The 25,857-nt window shown below is 40.5% G+C and overlaps 1 protein-coding gene across 1 annotated transcript in view; it reads left to right on the plus strand.

Moving 5' to 3' along the window:
* The window catches only part of crtac1b (cartilage acidic protein 1b), a 55,666-nt gene that overhangs the window by 14,073 nt on the left and 15,736 nt on the right, over positions 1–25,857 (plus strand). The window contains exons 3-5 of the mRNA XM_036960507.1: positions 2,082–2,278; positions 2,757–2,893; positions 14,693–14,849. Coding sequence (XP_036816402.1) covers positions 2,082–2,278; positions 2,757–2,893; positions 14,693–14,849 — 491 coding nt within the window. The remainder of the gene's footprint in view (positions 1–2,081; positions 2,279–2,756; positions 2,894–14,692; positions 14,850–25,857) is intronic.

Here is a 25,857-nt window from a genome sequence, read left to right on the forward strand (position 1 = left end):
TCCATCTTCCCATCAATTTTAACCATCTTCCCTGTCCCTGCTGAAGAAAAGCAGGCCCAAACCATGTTGCTGCCACCACCATGTTTGACAGTGGGGATGGTGTGTTCAGGGTGTGAGCTGTGTTGCTTTTACGCCAAACATAACGTTTTGCATTGTTGCCAAAAAGTTCAATTTTGGTTTCATCTGACCAGAGCACCTTCTTCCACATATTTGGTGTGTCTCCCAGGTGGCTTGTGGCAAACTTTAAACAACACTTTTTATGGATATCTTTATAGCCACTCTTCCATAAATATACGACTGATTGTTGTCCTATGGACAGAGTCTCCCACCTCAGCTGTAGATCTATGCAGTTCATCCAGAGTGATCATGGGCCTCTTGGCTGCATCTCTGATCAGTCTTCTCCTTGTATGAGCTGAAAGTTTAGAGGGACGGCCAGGTCTTGGTAGATTTGCAGTGGTCTGATACTCCTTCCATTTCAATATTATCGCTTGCACAATGCTCCTTGGGATGTTTAAAGCTTGGGAAATCTTTTTGTATCCAAATCCGGCTTTAAACTTCTTCACAACAGTATCTCGGACCTGCCTGGTGTGTTCCTTGTTCTTGGTGATGCTCTCTGCGCTTTTAACGGACCTGTGAGACTATCACAGTGCAGGTGCATTTATACAGAGACTTGATTACACACAGGTGGATTGTATTTATCATCATTAGTCATTTAGGTCAACATTGGATCATTCAGAGATCCTCACTGAACTTCTGGAGAGAGTTTGCTGCACTGAAAGTAAAGGGGCTGAATAATTTTGCACGCCCAATTTTTCAGTTTTTGATTTGTTAAAAAAGTTTGAAATATCCAATAAATGTCGTTCCACTTCATGATTGTGTCCCACTTGTTGTTGATTCTCCACAAAAAAATACAGTTTTATATCTTTATGTTTGAAGCCTGAAATGTGGCAAAAGGTCGCAAAGTTCAAGGGGGCCGAATACTTTCGCAAGGCACTGTACAGTTGATTGAATCTAAGTAACATAAAGAATCCATCGGTTTAAGCTTGAGATATCTGTGTTTTTGCATGGGCTGTGTCTCAATTCTCCGCATCTGCCTATGTTTCACTGCTGCATCTGCGATGGAAAGTGTCAGAGCTCCAGCACTGTTTCAGACCAACAGACATCCGGAAATCCGTCTTCTCACAAAAACAACTGTAGCATTTGAACGGTTTGGCCTACAAACTAATACCATTCTATAGAAAGGGGAGACTCTCAAAAATATGAAGGTGTTTTCTGTTTTGCTCTACGACCCCCACAAGCCTCACGGGACTTGTCTGAAATCAGTAACGCTAATTTGCCAACTTTTGCCTGTGGTGTCCGAACCGTTTGGGCTACAAACGGATATGACCCCAGGGTAGACTTTCACGAACATGATGGTGTCATGGGCCTATATAAATAAGGGGTTAAATGTGTCAAAAAAACTACAAATATTTCCAAAGCTTTCTTATATTTCCTAGATATATGTCAGCTTAGAACCCCCCCCCCCCCCCCCCCCCCCCCCAAATTGCATAGACTTTTAAGAAATAACATCGACAACCTATAACATCCAGCCTATAACTACTGTAGTATCTACACACAGTTTTAGAAACTGACTTTTCTAAGGGAACTCTTATGAACCTTAGATGGGGCTTGAACCTTTTTACATTACTCTAAATACCTGAAGGTATAAGACATAAACTGGTGTTTACTAATACCTCAACTTTAGCTCAGAGGGTTAACACGATCTTGAGGCGAGTAAATACAAGAAGGCAATTACTCCCTGTTCCCCCATGATTGATTGATGATTGTAGGTGCAGCCCTATGGGCGACAATTAACTCTTCTTAAAACAGGTACTATTTGCCCTAACAATGCCTCACAAATCTTCAAGTGGGATCTCTCAAAACTTCCTTTAGAATAATGTCCAAGAAAAGGTAACGATTATTTATGCAAATATTAAAGTTAACACTGGAACTCTGTGCCCTGTAACTCTGATGTTGCTATTGCCTAGCTCAAAGGGTTTACATGATGTGCAGCCTTTAACTCTGTTGTTGGTCTCTTACAGGTACAATGGTCCTAACCTGGTTCTGAAGTACGACAAGCAGAGGAAGAGACTGGTCAACATTGCTGTTGACAACCGTAGCTCCCCTTTCTATGCTCTGAGAGATCGCCAAGGCAATGCCATCGGAGTGACAGCCTGCGACATTGATGGAGACGGAAGAGAGGAGATCTATGTGCTCAATACCAACAACGCCTTCTCAGGTAGACATGCATACACACACACACACAGAGATGCATGCATACGTTTAAGCATACATACTGTACATACACCCGCACATGCAATAATACACACACACGAGTACACACACACATACACACGGATCATGTCCTCTCATCTCTCTTCAGACACAAACACAGAAGGGAGGATCAATATAGCAGAGATAAACATTTCTAATCACAGACTTCATCAGGTAACAGATAAGGACTTTGTGTCGCTATTAATCTTCTGAGAGTTTATAGGACTGACTGCCAAAACTACAATATCACAGCTTTATCATTTTCTCTTTACTTTATTTACCCCCAAAATGGTTGTATAGGATTCTAGATGTTTTATCTTCATTTAAATCTAAAATATTCTCTGTTCTTTTCTTTTCTCTTTTCTTCTCCCCTCCCCTCTTCTTTCCTCTCCTCCTCCTCCACCTCCTCTCCTCTCCTCTCTTATCCTCCTCCTCTCCTGAAGGTCGTGCCACCTACTCTGATAAGCTCTTTAAGTTCCGTAATGGCCGGTTTGAAGATCTGTTAAACGACGATATTAACGAACACCGCGATGTAGCCAACCGCTTGGCTGGACGATCTGTAGCCTGCGTAGACCGAAAGGTACAAGAGCCACACACACACACACACACACACACACACACACACGCTCAGACTGAGAAACACACTCGCACTACAGAACTCATAATACACAGCTCTCTCTAAACATATCTGTCTTTCTATGTCAGTTTCTGTCCTTTACACCCCATTACTAACCTCTTATCTCATTTGAGCATATCAACAATAACTCAGGCTTTCTGTTTAGTGTCTCTTCTCCCAGCCCATATTATGATGTGGGTTTTATATTTGTGTGTGTGTCTGTGTGTGTGTGTTTGTGTGACTGTAGGTGCGTAGTCATAATTCATGCTTGCTGTGTGTCCCGCCCTCCTCAGTGTGTGTTATGACAGTTCATTAGAAGAGAGATGTGGTGTTCCGTCTCCTCTTTTGCTCAGTGCACCGCTGTAATTACAAAACAATGGGCTCGTTCATTCTACAGACTGACATACAAGGGGAGAAATTATGTCTACACACAGACACGCATACACACAAAATACAATGACACAGACAAACACACACATTTAAACAAACATGCATGCATGCACTTGCATGCACACACACACACACACACACACACACACACACACACACACACACACACACACACACACACACAAGTAAAATAATGTGGCAATGGATGGCCAGTGTATGGGCCAAATGGAGATAGGCAGAACAGCATATTTCTGTAATCATGACTGCAGTCCTCTCTACCCCACCCCAGGTTGAGGGATAAAGCTGTTACCCAGTGAGGTACAGTACGGACGGTATTAGAATCGATTTTCTGACTGCAGTCTCATCTGACTGGGCATGGGAGAGGAGCCAAGCCCATAGGAAGAGATCTCCTTTTAATATGACAATACCTTTACAATGGTCCAAACTCTTAGTCTCCTTGAGTGTGTGGTCTCCTTGAGTGTGTGTGTATTGTGTGTGTGTACTGTGTGTGTGTTTGCGCACGGGCATGTGCGTGCGTGTGTGTGTGTTCATTTCATGAGATGGATGAGAGAATAAAGCATTTTCCTTTAGCTGTAAAAATCTACCTCTCCTATACTTTCTGAGAGGACCTTCTTATTCTCCCATCCACAGTTGGAGTTAAGTTTACAGCAGTCATTGATGAGCAGGATGTGAGCCTCATGTAATGGAGATTTCTCATCATTGTACTGTAATATGATATATAATATATACATTATAGCCCCATTGGAGCAGCATCACAAGGTTATAAAAGCCACTGGTTTGAGCAGTTTGTCACAGCAGGAAAATATTCCTGCATTATAATTAATTGACATTTTTGTAAGGGTTGATACATCTTTTGTTAATCAAGTCTGACATTTTCTTAGGTGGAAATTACAAACTTCAGAAGCCTTTTAAACCTTGTATACACTGTTTGCATTTCCTGCTGCACAGGAAAATTCCATTTGACAACACAGATCAAATTAAGATATAGCACATTTGTATGTGGTAGGAAATTCAACTGATCAATCAACTTCAATTTTGTATCACTCACGTCCCTAACACACTTTATAGTGAAAGACAGTGTGAAAAAAGGGGGAAAAGATGTTGTAATAAGGCCTAAGATGTGAACCACTCTGTCTTGTTCCCCCTTTCAGGGGACCACCAAATCACAGTCAAAAGCTCTTGAAGACCACAATTCCCAGAGTCGCAGAGATTTTTTTTTACATAAAATATGTTGCAGTATGTATGTATTGTATTGTATACAGTACCAGTCAAAAGTTTGGAAACACCTAGTAATTCAAGGGTTTTTCTTTATTGTACTATTTTCTACAAGGCATGAAACTATGAAATAGCACATATGGAATCATGTAGTAGCCAAAAATGTGTTAAATAAATCAACATATATTTTAGATTCTTCAAGGTAGCCACTCTTTGCCTTGACAGCTTTGCGCACACACTCTTGGCATTCTCTCAACCAGCTTCACCTGCAATTCTTTTCCAACAGTCTTGAAGGAGTTCCCACATATGCTGAGCACTTGTTGGCTGCTTTTCCTACAATCTGCGGTCCAACTCATCCCAAACCATCTCAATTGGATTGAGGTTGGGTGATTGTGGAGGCCAGGTCATTTGATGCAATACTCCATCACTATTCTTGGCAAATAGCCCTTACACAGCCTGGAGGTGTGTTTTGGGTCATTGTCCTGTTGAAAAACAAATGATAGTCCCACTAAGCACAAACCAGATGGGATGGCAAATCCCATGCTGGTTAATTGTGCCTTGAATTCTAAATAAATCTCAGACAGTGTCACCAGCAAAGCACCCCCACACCATTACAACTCCTCCTCCATGCTTCATGGTGGGAACCGCACATGTGGAGATCATCCGTTCACCTACTCCGCGTCTCACAAGGACACGGAAGCTGGAACCAAAAATCTCAAATTTGGACTCATATCACAAAAAGGCCACTGAAAGTGTGGGGGAAAAGAGAAAAAAAAGGTAGAAAGATGAATGTGTTTGGTGTTATTTACTTCTAAATAGACTTCTATCACTCACTCAGAGATATAATTACTCATCTAGACCACTGCAACTTTCTTAGTCTCCTTCAGTGTGTGTGTGTATTCCGCATACGTGCCTCTGTATATGTGTGTGTGTGCATGCCTCTGTATGTGTGTTTTTTAGTCTCCTTGGGAGGGAAGTTCCATCATTTGTCTTTTCCAAACTGATGAAGGGAAGCTATTGATTTAAGACATGTGAAAGTGATAGATGACACTGAAACAGGACCACTTTCAGACAAAGACTAGTGACCGAAAATGAGCTTTGGTATAAAGAGCTATCTGGAAACTATTTACACTTTTAGCTCCAAATGTGAATATTTGGTCCTACCCGAATGTCAAAGTTGATTTGTTGACTGTAATAGCCTCCCTAAGTCAAACAACGTCACAATGCGAAAGGCCTTCAAAACATGCACACACACATGCCCACACAGCCATTCATGCATGCATGTACACACACACACACACACACACACACACACACACACACACACACACACACAACCACACACATTATGTATAGTCTCCTGACCTGTAATGACTGGTTACAGAAATGAGCGTGAGTGAAGCATCATTACTGAAAACCACTGACTTTTAACACCAGTAACTAATTTTCAATGGCCTTGGAGCCTGCAGCACTAAATCATATGTGTGTGTGTGTGTGTGTGTTTGTTTCTATTACCTGAGATGGATGTGCTGAGAGAGTGAGCTGTGACGATCTGATGCTGGTGGTGACATTTACATTCCTTAACAGTCATTTTCATTTTAGTCCCGCAGTGGAAATTAGATTAGATTGGATTTAGTCACATGCACAGGGTCACAGATGTAGTTGCAGTGTACAGTAAAATTGTTAAGCTCCGAGCTGATTGTCTGGGGGTAGAAGCTTTTGCCCAGTCTCTTCGTTTTAGCCACGATGCTCCTGTACTGCGTGCGTCAAAGTGATGGATGCGAGGAGAACAGGCCGTGGCTCAGGTGGCTGATGTCCCGAATGATCTTCTTGGCCTTCCTGTGACATCTGTTGTTGTAGGTGTCTTGGAGGGCAGGCAGTGTGCACCCAATGCTGCGTTTGGCTGAGCGTACCACCCTCTGTAGTTCCTAACGGTCCGCGGTGGTGGAGATTCCATACCAGGCTGTGATGCAGTCCCACAGTATTCTCTCGATGGTGCTTCTGTAGAAGCAGGCAAATTTCAGCCGAATTTCTTCAGCCTGAGGTGGAAGAGTCGCTGTCGTGTATTTTTAGATAGACTGGATCTTTATATTTGCCATCTGGGTCATGTTTTAATAATAGTGAAATAAGACCTTCCTGCATAGTACCTGACAGACCATTTCTATAGGATTAATTTAAACAATCTAACAATGGCGCTTTTAGTATATCAAAAAAGGCTTGATAGACCTCTACCAGAATGCAATCAAGCTCTGGGGTTTTTCCAGACTGAAAGGATTTAATAGCCTCAAAGTTATTCCTCTATAATTTGGCCTTCACACTGATCTTTCTGTACATTTGTTAATTTTTCAATTTTTTGTTTTATTTGGAAATAATTGCTTACCGTAATCTTCATTCAGTGGGAGAGGATGAGACGGAAAAGAGAACATCTGCTTAAAATATTTAGCCTCCTCTTTTAAAATATAATTTGGAGAATCATAGATGACTTCAGTAACGAGTTTCTGCTAATTATTTTTGTTAGCGTTCCTGTGTTGGAGATTCGGGAATAATTTTGTGCATTTTTCTTCATATTCCATCCAGTTTGCTTTATTTTTGTAATATATTTCATTAGATCGTTCTTGAATAAGTTCCTCAAGTTCTTTTTGTTTTTCCTCTAACTTATTTTGTCTCTAACATCATTTTTATTGCTATCTACCTGTACTATTAGTTCATGTATTTCCCTTGTCTAGTCTTGTCTCTTTAGCCAGAAACTGCTTTTTTATTATTGATGAATATTGAATTGAATGACCTCTGAAGGTACATTTAAAGGTATCCCAAACAATAAGTGAATTTGCTGTTCCTATATTATACTGTAAAAATTCAGTTATAAATTATTTTGTCTTAGTTAAAAATGAGTTGTCCTCCAGTAAACTTTGATTACATTTCCAATATCCCTGTCCATGTGGAAATTCTATAAGGGTTATGTGAAGGCCAATTAGATGATGATCCGATCGCGTTCTGTCTCCTATTAAAACTTTTTTCACCTTTGATGCAAGAGAGAAAGAGAGAAAAGAGCTTGCATCAAAGGTGAAAAAAGTTTTAATAGGAGACAGAACGCGATCGGATCATCATCTAATTGGCCTTCACATAACCCTTATAGAATTTCCACATGGACAGGGATATTGGAAATGTAATCAAAGACGGCTAGTTTGATTAAGTCTCCTCCATGTATATCTCTCTAGGTCGGGGTTTTTTAGTCTACAAATATCCACTATTTCTAATGTGTCCAGAATATTTGTGATTTCCTAACGGCACGGTGATAATAGTTTGTAGAGTGATTTCCTTTACAGTCCATTGAGGTATTTAACACTGTTTTATAGTCTCCTACCAGAATGATTTGATCATTTGTTGGCTGTAAGTTCAATAAATTTGAAGAAGTATGGATCATCCTGATTTGGACCATATAGATTAACCTTTCTAGCGCAGGTGTTCCACTAGCAGAACCCCTCGACAACATTCTGCTGAAAAGGCAGCACGCGAAATTCAAAAATATTGTAGCTTTCACACATTAACAAGTCCAATACAGAAAATGAAAGAAACTTCTTGTTAATCTACCCATCGTGTCCGATTTCAAAAAGGCTTTACAGCGAAAGCACGACATATGTTAGGTCAGAGCCAAGTCACAAAAACGCACAGCCATTTTTCCAGCCAAAGATACGAGTCACAAAAAGCAGAAATATAGATCAAATGAATCTCTAACCTTTGATGATCTTCATCAGATAACACTCATAGGACATCATGTTACACAATACATGTATGTTTTGTTCGATAATGTGCATATTTATATCCAAAAATCTCAGTTTACATTGGCGCGTTACATGCAGTAATGTTTTGATTCCAGATAGCCACATCAAATCGCAGAAATACTCATAATAAACATTGATAAAAGATACAAGTGTTATTCACATAATTAAAGATAGACTTCTCCTTAACTTCTTATGGTATAGAGGACGCTTGCGTCCCACTTGGGCAAAAGCCAGGGAAAATGCAGCGCGGCAAATAAAATAAAAATGATATAAAAATCAAACTTTCATTAAATCACACATGTAAAATACTAAATTAAAGCTACACTCGTTGTGAATCCAGCCAACATGTCAGATTTTAAAAAGGCTTTTCGGCGAAAGCATAAGATGCTATTATCTGATGATAGCACAACAGTAAACAAAATTGGTAGCATATTTCAACCCTGTAGGCGCTACACAAAACGCAGAAATAAAATATAAAACATGCCTTACCTTTGACAAGCTTCTTTTGTTGGCACTCCAATATGTCACATAAGCATAACAATTGGTCCTTTTGTTCGATTAATTCCATCCAAATATATCCAAAATGTCAATTTATTTGGCCCATTTGATCCAGAAAAACAGCTTCCAAAATGCGCAACGTCACTACAAAATATTTCAAAAGTTGCCTATAAACTTTGCCAAAATATTTCGAACTACTTTTGTAATACAACTTTAGGTATTTTTAAACGTTAATAATCGATCAAATTGAAGACGGGTCTGTCTGTGTTCAATACAGGAACACAACAAACCAAGCTACTTTTCAAGTCTTGCGCAACTCTCAACAGTGTTACGCAGTTCCTAGATGGCCAGACTTCTTCATTGCACAAAGGAATAACCTCAACCAAATTCCAAAGACTGGTGACATCCAGTGGAAGCGGTAGGAACTGAAAACAAGTTCCTAAGAAATATTGTTTGCCAATGAGGACTCAATGAACAGACAGAGACATCAAAAAAAAATCTGAATGGTTAGTCCTCGGGGCATTGCCTGCTACATAAGTTCTGTTATACTCACAGACATGATTCAAACAGTTTTAGAAACGTCAGAGTGTTTTCTATCCAAATCTAATAATATACTAATAATATGCATATCTTATATTCTTGGCATGAGTAGCAGGAAGTTGAAATTGGGCACGCTATTTATCCAAAAGTGAAAATGCGGCCCCCTATACCTTAAGAAGTTAATGCAACTGCTGTGTCAGATTTCAAAAAAACTTTACGGAAAAAGCATAATCTGAGTACGGCGCTCAGAGCCCAATCCAGCCAAAGAAATATCCGCCATGTTGGAGTCAACAGAGGTTAGAAATAACATTATAAATATTCACTTACCTTTGATGATCGTCATCAGAATGCACTCCCATGAATCTCAGTTCGACAATAAATAACTGATTTGTTCCATAAAGTCCATTATTTATGTCCAAATAGCCACTTGTTGTTAGCGTGTTCAGCCCAGTAATCCATCTTCATGAGGTGCGAGCATTACGTCCAGACAAAAACTCGAAAAGTTCCATTACAGGTCGTAGAAACAAGTCAAACGATGTATGGAATCAATCTTTACGATGTTTTTAACAGAAAAAATGCAATAATGTTCCAACCGGAGAATTCCATTGTCTGTAGAAAAGCACTGGAACGAGAGCTAACTCTGTCGGGACCGCGTGTCACGAGCCTGAGACACTCTGACAGACCACTGACTCATTCAGCTCCCATTCTCCCCTCCTTTATAGCAGAAGCCTGAAACAAGTTTCTAAAGACGGTTGACATCTAGTGGAAGCCTTAGGAAGTGCAACTTGACCCCATAGACACTGTGTATTTGGTAGGCCAAGCTTTGAAAAACTACAAACCTAAATCAAAACAAATCAAATGTATTTATATAGCCCTTCGTACATCAGCTGATATCTCAAAGTGCTGTACAGAAACCCAGCCTAAAACCCCAAACCGCAAGCAATGCAGGTGTAGAAGCACGGTGGCTAAGAAAAACTCCCTAGAAAGGCCAAAACCTTGGAAGAAACCTAGAGAGGAACCAGGCTGTGGGGTGGCCAGTCCTCTTCTGGCTGTGCCGGGTGGAGATTTTAACAGAACATGGCCAAGATGTTCAAATGTTCATAAATGACCAGCATGGTCAAATAATAATAATCACAGGCAGAACAGTTGAAACTGGAGCAGCAGCACGGCCAGGTGGACTGGGGACAGCAAGGAGTCATCGTGTCAGGTAGTCCTGAGGCATGGTCCTAGGGCTCAGGTCCTCCGAGAGAGAGAAAGAAAGAGAGAATTAGAGAGAGAGCATACTTAAATTCACACAGGACACCGGATAGGACAGGAGAAGTACTCCAGATATAACAAACTGACCCTAGCCCCCCGACACATAAACTACTGCAGCATAATTACTGGAGGCTGAGACAGGAGGGGTCAGGAGACACTGTGGCCCCATCCGAGGACACCCCCGGACAGGGCCAAACAGGAAGGATATAACCCCACCCACTTTGCCAAAGCACAGCCCCCACAGCACTAGAGGGATATCTTCAACCACCAACTTACCATCCTGAGACAAGGCCGAGTATAGCCCACAAAGATCTCCGCCAATCCAACCAGATTTCCCACTTCCTGGTTGAATTTTTCTCAGGTTTTCGCCTGCCATATGAGTTATGTTATACTCACAGACATCATTCAAACAGTTTTAGAAACTCCAGCGTGTTTTCTATCCAATACTAATAATAATATGCATGTATTAGCATCTGGGACTGAGTAGGAGGCAGTTCACTCTGGGCACGCTATTCATCCAAAAGTGAAAATGCTGCCCCCTATCCCAAACAAGTTAATGAGCCAAATGTATTTTCATCCACTTTCATATTAATAAAGATCCACCTTCCTTGCACATCATTCCTAACTAGTTGCACATTCAGATCGACATTTTTGTAAATTAATATTATCACCTCCTTTTGAGTTACCGTGTCTATGACAGAAATTTATTTCACCGCTCCATTCCTTTTTTCCACGCAACTTCATCTAAGGATGTAGAGTGAGTTTCCTGTAAACAGAATATCTTCTTTGGGAACAATCCTTAGGTTATTTTTAAAATATATAATCGATAATATTTCAACCGGACTGTACCTTCTTCAATAGGAGAGAGAGAGAAAAAGTCTGCTCCAAGCTGTTGCGCATGCAACACTCTGCTGGCTCCCAGCCATACAATGACAGAAATGTGATCTTCCTCGCTCATTTTTTCAGAATAAAAGCCTCAAACTATGTCTAAAGACTGTTCACAACATGTGGAAGCCATAGGAAAAGGAATCTGGTTGATATCCCTTTAAATGGAGCGAAGGCAGGCAATGGAACAGAGAGCTTTCGGGAAAAACAGCACTTCCGGGTTGGATTTTCCTCAGGTTTTCGCCTGCAATATCAGTTCTGTTATACTCACATACAATATTTTGACAGTTTTGGAACCTTTAGAGTGTTTTATATCCTAATCTGATAATTATTATATTAATCCTAATTATATGCATATTCAAGATTCTGGGCCTGAGAAATAGGCAGTTTCATTTGGGTACGTTTTTCATCCAAACATCAAAATACTGCCCCCTACACTCAACAGGTTAAAACTTGTTTTTCAACCACTCCACAAATTTCTTGTTAACCAACTCTAGTTTTGGCAATTCGGATAGGACATCTACTTTGTGCATGACACAAGTTATTTTTCTAACAATTATTTACAGACAGATTATTTCTGTTATAATTCACTGTATCACAATTCCGGTGGGTCAGAAATGTACATACACTAAGTTAACTGTGCCTTTAAACAGCTTGGAAAATGATGTCATGGCTTTAGAAGCTTCTGATAGGCTAATTGACATAATTTGAGTCAATTGGAGGTGTACCTGTGACTATATTTCAACGCCTAACTTCAAACTCAGTGCCTCTTTGCTTGACGTCATGGGAAAATCAAAAGAAATCAGCCAGGACCTCAGAAAAAAATGGAGCTCTCCACAAGTCTGGTTCATCCTTGGGAGCAATTTCCAAACACCTGAAGGTACCACGTTCATCTGTACAAACAATAGTATGCAAGTATAAACACCATGGGACCATGCAGCTGTCATAACGCTCAGGAAGGAGACGTGTTCTGTCTCCTGGAGAGGAACGTACTTTGGTGCAAAAAGTGCAAATCAATCCCAGAACAAGGACCTTGTTAAGATGCTGGAAGAAACCGGTACAAAAGTATCTATATCCACAGTAAAATGAGTCCTACATCGACATCACCTGAAAGGCCGCTCAGCAACTGCAACTGCACATGGCGACAAAGATGGTACTTTTTGGAGAAATGTCCTCTGGTCTGATGAAACAAAAACAGAACTGTTTGGCCATTATGACCATCGTTTTGTTTGGAGGAAAAAGGGGAGGCTTGCAAGCCGAAGAACACCGTCCCAACCGTGAAGCACGGGGGTGTCACGTTCTGACCCTAGTTCTTGTGTTATTTGTTTTGTTTTAGTTGGTCAGGACGTGAGTTGGGTGGGCATTCTATGTTTTGTTTTTCTGTGTTCGGCCTAGTATGGTTCTCAATCAGAGGCAGGTGTCGTTAGTTGTCTCTGATAGAGAATCATACTTAGGTAGCCTGGGTTTCACTGTTGTTTTGTGGGTGATTGTTTCCGAGTCTGTGTTTGTCGCCACACGGTACTGTTTCGGTTTGTTCACGTTTATTGTTTTTGTATTCATAGTGTTCAGTTTATGTTTTTTAAATAAACAACCATGGACACTTACCACGCTGCGCATTGGTCCTCCGATCCTTTTCGCTTCTTCTCCTTAGACGAAGAGGAGGAGGAAAACCCTTACAGGGGGTGGCAGCATTCTGTTGTGTGGGTGCTTTGCTGCAGGTGTGACTTGTGCACTTCACAAAATACACTAAATTTATGTGGGTATATTGAAGCAACATTTCAAGACATCCGTCAGGAAGTTAAAGCTTGGTTGCAAATGGGTCTTCCAAATGGACAATGACCCCAAGCATACTTCCAAAGTTGTGGCAAAATGGCTTAAACAAAGTCAATGTATTGGAGTGGCCATCACAACGCCCTGACCTCAATCCTATAGAAAATTGGGGGCAGAACTGAAAAAGTGTGTGTGAACAAGGAGGCCTACGAACCTGACTCAGTTACACCAGCTGTCAGGAGGAATGGGCCAAAATTCACCCAACTTATTGTGGGAAGCTTGTGGAAGGCTACCTGAAATGTTTGACCCAAGGTAAACAATTTAAAAGCAATGCTACCGAATACCAATTGAGTGTATGTAAACTTCTGGCCCACTGGGAAATAAATAATTCTCTCTACTTTTATTCTGACATTTTACATTAAAATAAAGTGGTGATCCTAACTGACCTAAGACATTTTTACTAGAATTAAATGTCAGGAATTGTGAAAAACTGAGTTTAAATGCATTTGGCTAAAGTGTATTTGAACTTCCGACTTCAACTTTATATATTCTTAATTTCTTACGTTTTTACTTTTGAATTATGTGTGTTTTGTTTTCTAGGTATTATTACTGCGCTGTTAGATCTAGAAACACAAATATTACACTGCACCTGCCGTAACATCTGCAAATCTGTGTACGCGACCAATAAACTTTGATTTGATGTGTGTGTGTGTGTGTGTGTAAGGGCCAGTGGGTAACTTAGCGCATTGTAATGGTAGTGTGTAATCTATTAGGGTGGTTCCGTCTGTGCCTTTATGTCTGCAGGGACCCTCACTGATAATGGAGTGTGAAATTAACCTCCAAAGGGATGAAGAGAAAGATGGAAGGAGGAGAGTGAGAGAAGGAGGGAGGAGAGAGAGGAGGGAATGATATGGAGGGCTGGAGAGAAAAGAGAGGGAAGGAAAGAAAGATGGAGTAAGAAGACAGAAAGAGGGAGAGAGAAAGATTGTAGGATGAAAGAAAGAGAGAGAAAGGAGACGGGTAGAGAGGTGAAGAGAAAATTGTATGTGTGTGGGGAACTGAGTAGGGAATTAGGGAACAAGGATAAGGGTTGAGTTAGATGAGTGAAAGATAGGGGTCTAGAGTTCCAACCTTTTTGTGCAGTCAATGGTTCCAACTTTTCATGTCTCTCCTTCCTTATGGAACTGGGTGTGATGCCATGGACAATGTTTGTTCACGTTGCTTACTAAAGTCTCTTATCCAAATAATTCCTTCTCCTTTCATATGGTACATATCGTTATGCCATCTTCTAAATACTGTTACAAACTTCACCTATGTTCTTCTCTTCATACATGGTTGTTTTAATAACCAAATTTACCAGCGGTAACTTAAATCTAATTCAAAGTCCATGTCTTCTTGTCTCTAGGGTACAGGTCGTTATGCCATCTACATAGCTAACTATGCTAGTGGTAACGTGGCTCCCCATGCCCTGATAGAAATGGATGAAGCTGCCAGTGACCTCTCCCGAGGCATCATCGCCCTGTCCAATGTCGCAGAGCAGGCTGGAGTCAACAAGTTCACAGGTAGATCTGTGTGTGTGTGCTTGTGTACCTATGCAGAGATAGAGAGAGAGAGAGTAAAAGTGAGAGTACTAGAATGAGAGAGAGAAAGACAATTTGGGAAAAACGGAGGAGTGATAGAAAGGGAGGAAGAGACCATAATCCATTTACTTGTCCGGTCTGTGTTTATTTTACACCTAAGTAAAATACAGAAGAATGTGCTATCGAGAAAGACAGCAGTTGCTTTGCGAGGTCTCTCTACCTGAAAATGCATGATCTAAGTGATTGATAGTTGGTATTCAGCGGTCATAAAATTATTTTTTAAAACATTTTATTTAACCTTTATTTGACTAGGCAAAGGTAGGCCTTATTTACTTTGAAGAACTACTAAAATAATGATTTTGTAAGACAGCATAGGCAGCAGCTCTGTAGAGATGAGAATTAAGTAATAAAGTAATCAAATAAAACAAATGCAATGCAACAACTGAAATAAAAGTAAAGTATTGTGAATAAATGATGGTTAATAAGTGATAAGCAGTAATGGGAATCACTACCATCATGGGACTTGTATTAATTGTTTTATTCTGTTTTGTTACATTATTCAACCCACATAATGCATACTGCATTTTCATGTTTAAAAAAATAATTGAAAACAGTGATTTAAAAAAATTATCAAACCGAAACCGAACCGAACTCAAAAAGAACTAATTGCTTAACACTAGTTTGGGATAGTTAAAACATTTGCTAATAACAACGTATGCCTATTCCTGCACACTAAGAGTTCTTTGGGAAGGGTGATGGTTTTATGTGGAACCATAGTGAATCAAAGAACCCTTCAGTGGTTCAATCGAATATTTAGGGGCGTGGTTTGCTCACAGCTCTTATTGTGCAACTGTGAGTGAGAGTCATTCCAGTTGATCTAATCTGTTGTGTTATGCCATTACATGCTATATATGACTATGGCCATTGACTGTGTCTTGTGAAAGAGTCACGTATGGTCTTGTGTCAATTGAGAACGGTCGACTAAGTCAGTGGTTAACAATTTTCTCCTCAGGGACCCCCAGCTGTTCCAAAGCTAGCACACCTGATTCAACTTGTCAATTAGCACAATAATAACGCCTATGGAATTTTAACAGTATAGAATACAGAACCCTCTGGCGTAGTGGTTAAGGGCGCTGTACTGCAGCGCCAGCTGTGCCACCAGCGCCAGCTGCGCCCAGGCTCTGTCGTAACCGGCCACGACCGGGATGTCCGTGGCGCGACACACAATTGGCCTAGCGTCGTCCGGGGTAGGGAGGGTTTGGCCGGTAGGGAAATCCTTGTCTCATCGCACACCAGAGACTCGTGTGGCGGGCCGGGCGCAGTGCGAGCTAACCAAGGTTGCCAAGTGCGCAGTGTTTCCTCCGACACATTGGTGCGGCTGGCTTCCGGGTTGGATGGCGCTGTGTTAAGAAGCAGTGTGGCTTGGTTGGGTTGTGTATCGGAGGACGCATGACTTTCAACCTTCGTCTCTCCTGAGCCAGTACGGGAGTTGTAGCGATGAGTTAAGATAGTAGCTACTAAAGGTTTCTATATAGCTCCCAAAAGGGTTGTAACCATAGTGGAACCCTTTTCTGGTGCAATTATATAACCTTTTTTTAATGGTCCTTAAGATACCTGAGAGAGAGAGAGAGAGAGAGAGAGAGAGCACTAGAGAGAGAGAGAGAGAGAGAGCACTAGAGAGAGAGAGAGAGCGCACTAGAATGAGAGAGCGCACTAGAATGAGAGAGCGCACTAGAATGAGAGAGCGCACTAGAATGAGAGAGACAATTTGAGAAAAACGGAGTAGTGATAGAGTGAAAGGGAGGAAGAGAAAGAAACGAGACATCAAGGTGTTATAAGAGAGGAGAGATAGAGAGAGACAGAGACTGCCTTGTCAGCTGTTTACTCCAGTCAAAGTCATGAAGTGAGGGAGAGGAGAAGAGAAGGGCGACACGCACATACATCACCCTGGACTGGCTCAATGACATTACTCACTGCTTAGTAGAGCTGTGTTCGTGCGTTTGTGTGACAGGGAGTAGAACGGACAAACCCTGAATCCCAAATGTACTCCTTGCCCTCCTTAGGTCTAGATCTAAGAAGATTGGATAAGTGTAAGCAATATCATTGTTAGCTCCATATATTCCTCTGATAGGCAAGATATACCTATCCAATCCTCTTTGATCTACACAATTGCCTAGGAGATCAGAGATAGGGGTTGATTTGGTCTAGGTAAGCAGCTAAACCTTGCTAAACCAGGTTTTGTGGTCCTGGGATTGCATACAGGTATGGTGACCACTGCTGTAGGAAGGCATCCAAACCACTAGAGGGCAGAGTGTTCAGAGTGGGTAGATTAACAGTATACCATCACGGTTTCATAGTGATCTAGATGCCTTCATTTTACACTCATTAATCACACTGGAGGAGGAACAGACAGTGAGGTTGTATTTTTAATCGTAACATCGTCCTGGGCGGGGGGTAGTTCATATTTTATGACCTAAAGGAGCAGTTGTGTTGTCTGAACTGATAGAGAGAGATAGTCAATCAACAGATATAAATCTGATACCAGGGTGACTCTGCAGATTTTAAGACTGAGTCCTGACTCCCCCCCCCCCCCCCCCCCCCCTACTCCCCCTGGTCCCTCGCTCTTCTTCCTTCAATCTGTGTTGTCCTGATATAGGGGGGACAGATATTATACAGGGAGTATTTTGGTTGGCTAGTTCGACCCATTTCATTCAAGCCAGCATCGGTGCAAGATTAAAAGCAAAGTGATTTGAGCAATTAATACAAAAGGGCTTTTGGCTTCAATAAATTAATTGTATGGTACAGGGTGTGCGCGTGTTTGTATCTGTGTTAACAAGATCTCACGGTTTTACCAATTTGACTTCAGATTCTAACGTTTATCCACGTTTTTACTAATGTCAAATTTAGAAGTTTCCCCAAATGTCAAATTCGACTAAACTAGGCTTATGTCTCAACTTCACAGCAGAGCCGTTTGAACGTAATTTTTTTTTAAATCAAAATGTTTTTTTTTGTTGGCAGAAATGCCTTCTCGAACATATACATTTTTATGTGCCTTAATAACACACTTGTATGCCATCTGAAAATACAATTGTTAAATTACGAGCCTAGTTGGTTTAGCCACAAAGTCAGAAACCTTCCCGCTAGCCATGATTGACTGATAATGAGTGGGCTGGACAGGCAGAGAGATGAGTTTGGATTGGTCTGCCATATAGCACGCTTCTGTATATTTGAGCTGGTCAGTGTTGCTAAGTAATCCTGTCTAAAGCGGCTTTACATTTCTTTTTATTGAGTAGTAAAACTGCATAAATTTTGATCTCCACTTTCTGGAGGACCGAGTTTTGAAATCAGTGGAATTCGAGTATGATAGCTAAGGAGATGGAGAAAACACCTGTCTCCAGATTACATCTTCAAACTAAGGGCAACCATGGCATCCGGCAGGAGACGCGTCCATCCATGATGTATACAAGTAGATAGTCTAGCTAGCTACATTTTCAGATATTACACGTTTCTAATTTTGACAGAAAGTGGTTTCATTTCAAGTTAAAGTGTACTGTTAGCTAGCTAGCTAATGTTAGCTGGCTGGCTCGCTAGCTAATGTTATGTGTATGCTTGGCTAGTTATAGCCTAATGTTAGCTAGCTAACATTGAACCTGGTTGCAGATTCATGCAGGGTAGGAACGTCATGAGTTGGGATTATGGTTCATTGTTTAGCTAGCTAGCTACATTTTTTAACAAAAAACTCCACTATGCAAGTAACCATTTCAGGTGTGTTCGTAAATTCAATATGGCCATCTACTCCGATTTCAGAGCACTCTCGTCTGAGTGTGCTAGAGCGCAGAATATCAGATGAATTTACGAATGCTCAACACCCTTTGATTATGGCCGGTGTCAGTAAACATCGACAAAAAAGCATAATTCAATTGTTGCCAGCAGGACAGTTACAGTCACCAACGCTCTGGATAACATGAAAACAGCCTAACCAGCTCTGCTAGGGCGAGTAAAATGGGTGGGGGATAAAGCTTAAGAGGGTGTAAACGATGCTGAATGGGTGTAGACAAAAAGAGCTCTTCAGTACGTACCAAAACATTCAAAGGCCTCTCCAGTAGGTTCCAAAACATTTCCCATTGTTCCTCAAATGCAGTGTATGATATACAATTTTGTAGCTCTGTGTCTCTGCTTTTATCCAGTGTAAATAGAAATGTACTTGTTTTTTACACCATGGGTTTTACCTCCTACTCTGCATCATTCTGTTTCTCCAAACGTTACATTTCGAATTTAAGGCTTAAGGTTTCAAAAAGGGTTAAAACATTAAGTTTAGGAATTCATTCTGAATGGTTAAGGGTTACATTTTGAGATAAGGTTAAACAAAACTACAAAAAACGAGTGTCTACCATTGGGATTGAATTTACTACCTTCGGATCAGGAGATTACGCCTATCTGCCACTGCTGTCCACAACACCTTAGCAAAACCCAAGCCTACTTGATGGTAATAGTGCTCACTGTTGCCCCTAGTGGCTGGTTTTGAAGTCATTTCCCAACGTCCTCTGGACATGGACAGGCGTTACATTTCTAAATCAATCTTGAGCAATCTGGCTGATCTGTGCGTACTGTATGTGTGAGCGTGCGTTTTTGCATGCATGTATCTTTCTGTGTGTGTGTGCGTGCGTGCGTGTGCATGTTCATGTGGTCATGCTCCCTGTGATGTGTTGGCAGTTGGTGTTCTTTCTCTCTGTGAGGTCTGTGTCAGCAGAATGCCCTATGTCCCGTTCAGGGGAAATGGCCTGGAAAGACTGTAATGATCTCTCTGATCGCTTTTCTGATGGAGCCTGCTCTCGCCTTCTTTCCTCTCTCACTCGCTCTCACTCTCTAGCTCTCTCTCTTTCTCTCTCTCTCTCTCTCTCTCTCTCTCTCTCTCTCTCTCACTGTCTCTCCTTTCTGTTCTCTTTTGATGTCTCCCTGTCCCGCGCTATCCCCCCAGGTGTTGGAACCAAAATTACAGTGCCTTCAGAAAGTATTCACACCCCTTGACTTTTTCCACATTTAGTTGTGTTAAAGTTGGATTAACATTTATTTAATTGTCATTTGTTGACAACAATCTGCACAAAATATTCTGTAATGTCAAAGTGGAAGAAAAATTCTAACATTTCTAAAAAATATATGAAAATAAAACACTTGATATTGTATTAAGTGTTGAACCCTCTGAGTCAATACATGTTAGAATCACCTTTGGCAGCGATTACAGCTGTGAGTCTTTCTGGGTAAATCTCTAAGAGCTTTCCACACCTGGATTGTGCAACATTTGCCCATTAATCTATTCAAAATTCTTCAAGTGCTGTCAAATTTGTTGTTGATCATTGCTGGACAACCATTTTCAGGTCTTGCCATAGATGTTCAAGCAGATGTAAGTCAAAACTGTAACTTGGCCACTCAGGAACATTCACTGTCTTCTTGGTAAGCAACTCCAGTGTAGATTTGGCCTTGTGATTTAGGTTATTGTCCTGCTGAAAGGTGAATTAATTTCCCAGTGTCCTCTAGGATTTTGCCTGTGCTTAGCTCCATTCCATTCATTTTTACCTTGGAAAAACTCTCCAGTCCTTAATGATTACAAGCATACCCATAACATGATGTAGCCACCACTATGCTTGAAAATATGGAGAATGTTACTCAGGAATGTGTTGTATTGGATTTGCCCCAAACATAACACTTTCTATTCAGGACTAAAAGTGAATTGCTTAGCCATATTTTTTGCACTATTACTTTAGTCAAAACATTTTTATGGTAAATGACTTCACCAATCAGTGCAGCTAGAGCAGCTTGCTATGGAGCGAGTAAGCACTTTAATCTGTATAGTAAAGTTGTTAATTGCAAATTGTATTTTGCTGTAACAGCATGCACTGTTAAAAAAGTGTTTTGTAACACTAAAACTAGTGGCAACTGAGCTGCCACCATTGTTAGGGAGACAAAACCTTTACTTTGCTGGGGTTTACACCAATCAGGCCCCTGAGGACTGTAATTGCCCAGGCCTCAGGGGTTATGTATGGGGTTATGAGGCAGATTTAAGGTGTACTGAAACCAGTGGCAATTTGACTATGTAAGTCTTGGTTGGGAAAACTCAAATTTTTTAGGCGGGGGATACATGCCAGCAAAGCCACAACACTAAACAATACATGAATTGCACTATAACGGTGACAAACGGTGCCCGTAAACTGTTAGGGCCTACATAAATGTGTCCAAACAGCAGAGCTGTCTTTTCAGCAACCATGGAGCGAATCCTTACCTCCACTACACCTGGCTATCATTGGAGCCTTGTCTGGCAGCGACACTACAGTTTTAAAAAACATATCTGATATGGCTGACTCGCTTAAACAAATGTGGTTTCTACTGACAATTGAGATGTACAAATTATGGCATAAGGGAACGATGAGTGGATAAGATGTAATCCATAATTTTGATTAAGACATTAATAAATCCTCTTTGGGATAGGGGGCAGCATTTTCACTTTTGGATAAATAGCGTGCCCAATTTCAACTTCCTGCTACTCATGCCAAGAATATAAGATATGCATATTATTAGGTTTGGATAGAAAACACTATGAAGTTTCTAAAACTGTTTGAATCATGTCTGTGAGTATAACAGAATTGATGTAGCAGGCTAAACCCCGAGGACTAACCCTTCAGATTTTTTTTTTTGAGGTCACTGTCTATTCAATGGGTTTTCATTGGAAAACACTTGTTTGCAGTTCCTACCGCTTCCACTGGATGTCACCAGTCTTTGGAAGTTGGTTGAGGTTATTCCTTTGTGTAATGGAGAATACGGCCATCTTGAATCAGTGTAACGTTATGTGTCCTGTTTGAGAGTTGCGCAAGACTAGAAAGCATGCTTGAGTTTGTTGTCCTCCTGTATTGAAAACAGAGAGACCCGTCTTCAATTTGATCGATTATTAACGTTTAAAAATACCTAAAGTTGTATTACAAAAGTAGTTTGAAATGTTTTGGCAAAGTTTACAGGTAACTTTTGAGATATTTTGTAGTGACGTGGCCCAAATTGGAAGCTGTTTTTTATCTGGATCAAACGCACCAAATAAATGGACATTTTGGATATATATGGACGGAATTAATCGAACAAAAGGACAATTTGTGATGTTTATGGGACATATTGGAGTGCCAACAAAAGAAGCTTGTCAAATGTAAGGCATTATTTAAATTTTATTTCTGCGTTTTGTGCTGCGCCTGCAGGGTTGAAATATGCCACTCTCTCTTTGTTTACTGTTCTGCTATCATCAGATAATAGCATCTTATGCTTTCGCCGAAAAGCCTTTTTGAAATCTGATATGTTGGATTCACAACGAGTGTAGCTTTAATTTGGTATCTTACATGTGTGATTTAATGAAAGTTTGAATTTTATAGTATTTTATTTGAATTTGGCGCTCTGCATTTTCCCTGGCAATTGGCCAAGTGGGACGCGACAGTCTTGCCTATCCCAGAGAGGTTTGAGCGAGCTAAGACAAAGGGAGTCAATAAGACGGATGTAGTCAAAACTATTTGTTCAGCACTTCTAAAATGTACAATGACAGAATTCAGAACATGGGCCATTCTGCTACATGTGCACCTCCAAATCAGAACTGTAGGCTAAGTTATGAGGGGTAAAAGGACCAAGTTATTAGGGTGTGGCACATGGGGTACTAACAGCTTACTACACAACATACATTTAGTATTACTTTCTAAGCTACAGTATACATATCTCCCTGGCATTTTACATCATTTATTCAGCAGCATACAAGTCATTTTTGGAGTCACCATTGTGCTGTGCTCACTTGAGCAGGAAGGTGGCTCACGGTCCTTCTTGTGGGCAAAGTTTGTCATGAAACTTTGTCATCAAAGTCTTGTCATTCTCTGGATTTATGGGGCTTTCAAGACAACTGAGAACTCCGAAAAAATACAAAGTTAAATCATGACGTCAGTGATCTTCAGGTCGGAGTCTGGAGCTCTTCCTCAGTCGTTCCTCGGAGTTCTGAGTTGTCTTGAACTCACTGAAGTCTGAGATTTTCCAGTTCCTAGGAATGACAGCATGGCCAATTTATTCAACTTTTTCTGGCCCATTGTTTTGCGTGTGAATTTTTATCCTTTTAAGCTTGGAAAAGAGACCCTTAAAACCAGACTTGAACCACACACCCTCCCCACTGAATAGCAGGGTAAGCAAAACAGTGATTCCTTTGCAACACTTGCAGTTAGCCACGGATTCATTCCAAAATAGTAATTGCTGAATTTGCAATTTCCAACTTGTTGTGTAATGTTTATGCCAAATGGCCGATGAGCACAGATACATTTTAAGCTATAATTTCCCTTTATATGACAAGGATTGAAAAGGATTTGCCAGTAGATTGTCGGCTTGTCTAGCTTGCTAGCTAAGATTTTGAAAGTATGATGAAATTATCAGTCCAATCAAAGCTACGGTAGCTATAGTTGAAGTCGGAAAGCTACAAAGCTATAGTTGAAGCCGGAAGTTTGCATACACTTAGGTTGGAGTCATTAAAACTCATTTTTTCAACCACTCCACAAATTTCTTGTTAACAAACTATAGTTTTGGCATGTCTGTTAGGACATCTACTTTGTGCATGACATAAGTAATTTTTCCAACAATTGTTTACAGACAGATAATTTAACTTATAATTCACTTGTATCACAATTCCAGTGGGTCAGAAGTTTACATACACTACGTTGACTGTGCCTTTAAACAGCTTGAAAATTGCATAAAATTATGTCATGCTTTAGAAGCTTCTGATAGGCTAATTGACATCATTTGAGTCAATCGGAGGTGTACCTGTGGATGTATTTCAAGGCCTACCTTCAAACTCTGTGCCTCTTTGCTTGACATCATGGGATCTGTAAGTTATTTATCATATTCATATTCTTCAAAATCAAGGGGAATATGGTATTATATTTGACATGAACAGAAATAAAAAAAACTGTCAATGACTGCTAATGTTAGAAGTAGCACTAATACAAAACTTGTACAAAACTTCAGCTCAGTGCTCAATGCGATCCACCAGTCATCCCTTATGCTAATGTCTCTGAACTGAGTCTTTATATTCAGATGATGGTACATGGAAGGTTGTTCAGATGGCTTGAGTCACAGTACAATTCCGTTAGATGATATGATTAACAGTTGACAGGTCAATTGGCATTAGTCTGTGATCCTTGTCTAAATTGGCTTTGGTTAGGATTGACCAGCCTGTGGTAAATGTAGTATGTATGTTTTTCTGCATTGAAACTGAGAAATAGCAAATAATAACAAGCAATAGTGATAGAACATGAATGCGTATTTCAGTTATTAACTACTTTAATATTTCTTAAATTGCAACATGAATATACAATTATTAAACATCAATAGCAATATGCAAAATGCATTTATACATGAATGAAGCTATGCAAATATAGAAACGAGATAAAAATATTAATGTCAAAAGTAGGATGCAATAACATGCTTTCTCCGGTGAGATACATTCAGGCTCTTGGGAATTGAAGGAAAATTATGAAACACAGAGATGAAAGACAAATCATTTTTGATTTTTTCTTGGTAAATTTTTTTGGGGGAAGGCGGGCTTCCCTTGGCATCCATGAGTTCATGCCACTAATAATTACTGCCATTGTCTACCATAGGAAAAGTGTTAAATTCCCAGTGTTAAAATTCCAGTGTTATCTTTAAAATGTTGATTCAAATATTGTCTGAAAATTGTCAATCAATATTTACACTATAAACATTGGCTTTTCAAAACCATTTGATTGTATGAAAGACACACTCTGTCAAAACATAATTTTTCTGTTTGGATGCAGCCTTTTTCATGGACTGAAACACCAACAATGGGTTTCACGAGGTTCTCTTAAAAACACCAATATTCAGATTGAAGAACACCAACTTTTGGTGTTTCAGAGTACTTCCATTCTGTTTTTAGTACCCGCAAAATAGCAGTCTCAACATCAACAGTGAAGAGGCAACTCCGGGATGCTGGCTTTCTAGGCAGAGTTGCAAAGAAAAAGCCATATCTCAGACTGACCAATAAAAAGAAAAGATTAAGATGGGCAAAAGAACACAGACACTGGACAGAGGAACTCTGCCTAGAAGGCCAGCATCCCGGAGTCGCCTCTTCACTGTTGACTTTGAGACTGGTGTTTTGCAGCTCCTATTTAATGAAGCTGCCAGTTGAGGACTTGTGAGGCATCTGTTTCTCAAACTAGACACTAATGTACTTATCCTTTTGCTCAGTTGTGCACCAGGACCTCCCACTCCTCTTTCTATTATGGTCAGAGCCAGCACAAACAATAAATCTGATCTTGAGAAGCCCCTCTTTGTATCAGAGATTGACCAGTCGATAAAATTAATGAAAAGCGGTGAGGCCCCGGGTCCCAATGGTTACCCAATTGAGTTTTACAAAAGATTATCTTCTAAGCTGACTCCCTTATTATGCTAAGTTTATACTGAGGCACACATGCAGGGGTCACTCCCCCCTACCATGTCACAGGCTGTAATATCAGTCCTCCTGAAAAAGGGGAATGACCCGATGAAATTTGAGTCCTACCGACCCATTAGCCTGCTTTGCTGTGACTATAAGATACTTACTAGGGCTCTGGATATCCGATTAGAAGTGGTTATGCCTACAATAATACACCCCGATCAGACAGGCTTTATCAAGGGCAGACGTTCATTCGGTAACCTACGGCGCATATTCAATGTTCTTTACTCACCAAATTCTTCCCCCACTCCAGAAGCCCTGATCTCTCTGGATGCCCAGAAAGCCTTTGACCGTATTGAATTTTAATACCTTTTTACTGCACATGAAAGATTTGGATTTGGCCCTACTTTTGTCTTGTGGATAACGGAACTATATTCAGTTCCTCAAGCATCTGTTCGTACCAACAGCACTCTCACAATATTTCTCCCTGCATAGAGGAAATTGTCAAGGCTGTCCGCTGAGTCCTCTCCTGTTTGATAT

Source organism: Oncorhynchus mykiss, chromosome 23, assembly GCF_013265735.2.
Source record: "Oncorhynchus mykiss isolate Arlee chromosome 23, USDA_OmykA_1.1, whole genome shotgun sequence".
In the NCBI taxonomy this organism is placed as follows: domain Eukaryota; kingdom Metazoa; phylum Chordata; class Actinopteri; order Salmoniformes; family Salmonidae; genus Oncorhynchus; species Oncorhynchus mykiss.